At 39.7% G+C, this 6,093-nt stretch overlaps 1 protein-coding gene across 1 annotated transcript; it reads left to right on the top strand.

Annotated features, from left to right (window-relative positions):
- Nucleotides 1-4,938: 4,938 nt before the first annotated feature.
- On the top strand, nt 4,939-5,399 carry LOC121445092 (40S ribosomal protein S25-like). The gene has a single exon (XM_041647094.1). The coding sequence runs from the start codon at nt 5,022-5,024 to the stop codon at nt 5,397-5,399; it is 378 nt and encodes a 125-aa protein (XP_041503028.1). The 5' UTR covers nt 4,939-5,021.
- Nucleotides 5,400-6,093: the final 694 nt, after the last annotated feature.

Here is a 6,093-nt window from a genome sequence, read left to right as displayed (position 1 = left end):
TTATAAACACATGGGAAATTCCCAGAGAATGAGTAATTCTCAATGTTGTGGCTTAGAAGAAGGGAAGCTGGTGGATTAGAGGCATGAGCACTGCTGCGCAGTTTCATGAATCTGAAACAAAACATCAGAGGCATGGCTACAGGGAGATGTAGCTGATGAGGAAACTCAAGGAAACACAACTATAGGCAGTATACTTAAAAGCCAGCTGAAAACCAGAAATACTGAACTTCAGATTTGGAAAACAAATGACCCTTCACACAAAGTACTAGATCAATGTGGTAAGGAATTTAAAAACATTCACCCTACGGATATCTTCAGTAGAACTGTAATAAAAAGTGTCAGAAAGCTCCCACAGGCACACACTGTGGCATTCTGCAAGAATACCCTTCATGATGGGAGATCTGCAGACTGCACAGCAAACAGACACTAGAAATGGGGCCACTGGCCTTTCTCGATTGCTCATTGGTGTCATGGTGAAAATCCATTTTTAGGAAAGGACTTAAAGTAACAAATTTTGGAAGACAATAGTGAGCCTTCACACAAAGTACTAGACCAAAGTGGTAAGGAATAAAAAAAAAATCCACCCTGTGGGCACTTTCAGTAGAGCTGTAATAAAAAAAGAAAATTGTCAGATTTGGAAAATAAATAGTGAGTCATTTTAGAGTGTAGAAAGAAGCCCATGGATTTCTTCATTTTTATTAGTTCTTTGAGAATGGCACACACTACACTTTGTTTTATCTTTTTAAACATTAGTTCTTCAAGATTGTTTTTTACAATAAGTTTTGATCATATTTACCATTCATCTCCTGCCACTTTCCAGATACACCCTCTTCCTTTCTCTTCCAATTTTGTGTCTTCTCCAACACACATCTCAAGGTCAATGTGTACTCCCCAAGCAGTCTTAGATATGTAGACGTCCACCGGAGCATGCCTGACTGATCAGTGACTACAACTCTTTGAGAGAGCTGACCCTCCCTTTCCTAGCAACTAACAACTGTCAATAACTCCTTGGCTAGAAAAAGAATTCCAGGCCCAACTTCCCTCTCCATGCTGAGATTTTTGTCTTCCTTCTGTTTGACTGGTCTTGTACATGCTGTGAAGTGGCTCTGCTGTGTCACAAAGACACTAGTTCCTTGTAGTCACCCCACCACCTCTAAGTCTTACAGGTTTTCCATCCTTTTCCTGTGCAATGATTGCTACAACTTGGGAGTCAGGGGTGCATTATATACATTACATTTAAGGCTGAGATTCTGAAGTGTTTTGTTCTCTGTATCTTGGCCAGTTGTGAGTCTCTACGATAATCACTGTGCAGTGCAAATAGAAACTTCTCAGATGATGACTGAGATATACATCAACATATAGGTATAACACAAAATCATTAGAAATCAGTTTATGACTATATTCATTTGGCAGCATGGTTTTCTCCCATGGCCCATGAGCCATAGGTTCTTAACTTAATAATGGTGTCAGGTACAGATTTTATCTTGTAGTGCAGGACTTCTATCCAGTAATAAAGTAGATGGAATGAAAACTCCCATGATGCTTATGCCACTATGGCACCAGTGGGTATGCCTTGCCAGGCCAATCATTACTGTCATTATTGTAGCTTGCAATTTTAACAGTTAAGTATGGCTGATGATCACTTTTCTCCTCCAGTAGCATGTGTAGCTCCCTTCAGCACTATGAAAGTTAGACAGCAGGGATGAAGTTTCCAGGTCAGTACCACCTTGATCTTTTCGTGGTTAATGAATCAAGTTTGTGATGTGTTCAGCAATAGGGCCTTACGACCTCAGTCAAAATCTGGGGGTTAACCAGGAGCACTGCAATAACCTGCAATGGTTTGGAAGTCATTGCAATCTCACTGGCTATCAAATCCAAACAATGTAGCCCTTTTCTGGGACTAAGCACTTAGTTAGCTTCTGGTGTCAAGCAGAGGCATTGTTGTTTCATTATAGGTTAGCTCCACTTTAACTCTTTTAAATATATGTGTATAGATGTAGGTTATAAAGAATCTAACAGGTTTGTCCGTGTATTACTCTTGAAAAGTCTTCAGTGTTATTTTCCCTTCCAGTTTCCTTAATCTACTCTGTCTTCCCCTCCCCACAAGAATTTATCGAAGCTCTACATTTTTCTCTGCTCCCCTCTCTCCCTCTCCCCTCCCATTCAACCCAAGGTCCCCATGCTCTATATTTACTGAGGAGATCAGTACTGAGAGAACCTTCTGGAACCCCTTAGAATTTTCTGACCTATGTTAAATATTCCAAATGAAGCAAATTTATCTAAAGATTGAAATTAACATTTGTCTTTCTGTGCCTAGATAGCCTCGCTCAGAATTATTCAATTAATCAGAGATTACAGGTACTTTGATCATGTTCACATCTGCTCCAACTCCTCCAGACTGGCCCTCCTTTCCAACCCACCCAACTTCTTGTATTCTTACAAAAATTTAAGCCTGTCAGGTACAGTTCAGAATGCCCATATACTTTTAGAAGTGTGGCCTTCCACTACAGCAAAGTTGACTTACTTGGGGTCACAACCTTAAAGAAAATTGATTCTCCCTCTTTCCCAGAAGCTATAAATTACCAATCCCTCCTTAAGGAAGAATGGGACATCATGCTCACCTATCCTTTTCACGACAGGATTTGGACAAGCACAGATCTTGAGTGTGCTACCACAACCGCTGTGAGTTCACATGTGAATATGCTATGCTGTATCCGGAAAACACCACTTCCATGTAGTCATCTGCTATCTCGAGATTCTACACTTCTTTCACAGAGATCCCTGAGCCTTAGCAGGGGAGGTGAGATATAGATATTCCATCTAAGGCTGATCCTGCATCAGTCTCTCATCGTTTGTATGTGGACCAGTTGTGAAGACTCTGGATTTTTACATCTCTGAACTCCAATGCCCTCCCCTTCTTTACTAGCTAAGCTAGTAGCCACACTAAAAAATCAGCTTGAAGACACACGCACACACACACTTACATACACACATATTCACACACACAGTAGGCTGGACTCAGATTCAGAGACAAGGGTCTTCTTGAGTGGCAAATATGAGCCATGCTCCAGAGGAAAGCTACAGGTGATTATAGGAGGAGCTCTGTAGACTAAAATATTGGAAGAGAAGAATGGACAGCTGTGGATAAATACAAACAAGAATGCTAAAATGGAAGACTGCACAGCCAGGACACACAGAGTCAATGACCCTGTCTCCTAAGTCCTTTGCTTACAGCTGTATTTGAATAGAGTTTAGGAGAGTGGCTCATTATCTTGAGGTAGTAAACCTTATCATGCTACTTGTCCTTTCTGAGATTGCCCAAATGGAGTGAAGCACCAGAGCCACTAGGAGTTAGGCTTTGTTTGTATAAAGCATCATCATAAATTACTGGGTTATGCTTCAAGCCATTAGAGTCTAACTTACGTAAAGTAAGGATGTTCCTTTTTGCCTTTTTTTCCCCTCTACAGTAATAGGCTTTTACTTAATAGCAATTTGAGACCATTAATAAAATTCCGAACCTACAGAGGAATGTGAATTAGAACCAGATAAGTATGTGAAATTTCAGAGCAGCTGAAAGAAAAAGGCCAAGGTTGATGATGACAAAACACACGCAAAAAGAGAAAAAATCTCAAGGAATTCTTGAGTTTGGGCTGACCTTTTTAAAGAATACTTACTTGCATAACATGGCTCAGGGACATGATAACCCTATTCTGAAGCATTTGAAAGATAGGAAAGCCTTGAGATACTAAACTCAATGACAATTTCATAAAAGAAGTGCTAACAAAAGGATAAGGTCATATCCAGATGATTCTTATGCCTTTTCTTTCGATGGACAGAAATTATTAGTTGCTCAAAATGCAAAGTAGATTAGAAAAAAAGAAAAGAATGTCATCAAAAACCACTAAAAGAGTCAGAAACAAAGAATTTGGGGAAGTTCATACTCTAACTATAAGAATTCCCAATGACACTTCAATTTTTTGTTCCTTTTGAACTTTCTGAACTCTGGGTACTATTGCTCAGGAAATCCTGGATGAAGACATAGAAACACTGGACATATTTTGGATAGCCTATAATCTCAAGATCAGAATTATACTTTACAATGTTAGCTATTAAGGCTAATGACAAGATTTTTATGAAGATAGTAAAGAAACAAATTCATGTTATCATATTTTTCTTTTTTTTCAGTTTTTATTTTTCGAGACAGGGTTTCTCTGTGGCTTTGGATCCTGTACTGGAACTAGCTCTTGTAGACCAGGCTGGCCTTGAACTCATGGAGATCCACCCGCCTCTGCCACACGAGTGCTGGGTTTAAAGGCATGCGCCACCACCACCCGGCCCCCAGGTTATCATATTTTTAAAGAATTTGAAAGCTTCACCAAGCTTTCTGAAATGTTAGCTCTAGTAAGTCTCTTCAGAATACCTGCATCTAGAAGAATTCAAATAGATCCATATTTACCACACTACACAAAAATCATGTCCAAATGGATCAAAGACCATAACCTAAAACCAGATACACTGAACCTGTTAGAAGACAAAATGGTAAATAGGCTTGAATTTGGCATAAGAGACAATGTTCTGAAAAGAACCCCAGTAACACAGACACTAAGATGAAAAGTTAATAAATTGGACCTCATGAAACTAAAAAGGTTCTGTAAGGGAAAGGACACCATAATTGAACACAAAGAGGCAGCCTACAGTATGGGAAAAGATTTTTTTCCAACTCCACTTCTGAGAGAAGACTATATTTTTTAAAATATATATTTTAAAAAAACAAGATCTCCTGAGTGAATTGGGGGTGTGGGGATCATAGGAGAGGGTAGACGGCAAGAGGAGAAGGGAAGGGCGTGGAGAAAAATGTATAGCTCAATAAAAACACTATATAAATAAAGAATTCAAGAAACTCTATATTTAAAAACAAAATAATCGGCTGAGGTTTCTGGGACTGTTGGCGAGCCGGGCTTCCTTTTTTCCCGACATCTTAGGGAGGCTGCAGTGGTCGTCGCCACTCTCCGAACTTCATCATGCCGCCCAAGGATGACAAGAAGAAGAAAGATGCCAGAAAGTCAGCCAAAAAAGACAAAGACCCAGTAAATAAGTTCGGTGGCAAGGCCAAAAAGAAGAAGTGGTCCAATGGCAAAGTTCGGGACAAGCTCAACAATCTAGTCCTGTTTGACAAGGCTACATACGACAAACTCTGTAAGGAAGTTCCCAACTATAAACTTATTACTCCAGCCGTGGTCTCTGAGAGACTGAAGATTCGCGGTTCCTTGGCCAGGGCAGCTCTTCAAGAGCTCCTTAGTAAAGGGCTTATCAAGCTGGTTTCAAAGCACAGAGCCCAAGTAATTTACACCAGAAACACAAAGGGTGAAGATGCCCCAGCTGCTGGTGAGGATGCATGAACAGATTCAATCAGCTGTACATTTGGAAAATAAAACTTTATTAAATCAAAAAAATCTTTTTAAAAAAATGGAGTACGCATCTAAACAGAGAATTCTCAATAGAGGAGTCTCAAATGGCTGAGAAACACTTAAAGAAATGTTGAATATCCTGAGCAATCTGGGAATTGCAAACCAAAACTAATTTGATATTCTATCTTATACCTGACAGAATGGCTAAGAATAATAACACAAGTGACAGCTCATTCTGGTGAAGATGTGGAGCAAGGGGATACTCTGTAGGAGTACAAAATTGTAAAGTCACTACGAAATCAATATTGGGTCCCTTAGAAAACTGGGGCTTGATCAACTTTATTCATGAGAGTCAGAAACTAGAAACAACCTAGATGCCCCTTAATAGAAGAATGAATAGAGAAAATGTGGTACATTTACACATGGAGTAAAATTCAGTTGGTATTTTTAAAAATGACATATGGGTTGGAGAGATAAATCAGTGGTTAAGAGCACTGGCTGTTTTTCAGATTGATGTAGGTGGGTCTTCTTTTTATGTGTTGCTTACATTGTTTAATTAATAAAGAAAACTGCTTGGCCTGATAGGTCAGAACATAGGTGGGCAGGGAAGACAGAACAGAATGCTGGGAAGAAGAAGGCAGTGAGGCAGACACCATAGCTCTCCTCTCTGAGATGGATGCAGATT

Source organism: Microtus oregoni, unplaced genomic scaffold (genome assembly GCF_018167655.1).
Source record: "Microtus oregoni isolate MIOR12 unplaced genomic scaffold, Mior012 000159F_ref0000335, whole genome shotgun sequence".
NCBI classification, from domain to species: Eukaryota; Metazoa; Chordata; class Mammalia; order Rodentia; family Cricetidae; genus Microtus; species Microtus oregoni.
The sequence above is the reverse complement of the archived record's forward strand: the minus strand, read 5'-3'. Positions and strand labels throughout refer to the sequence as shown.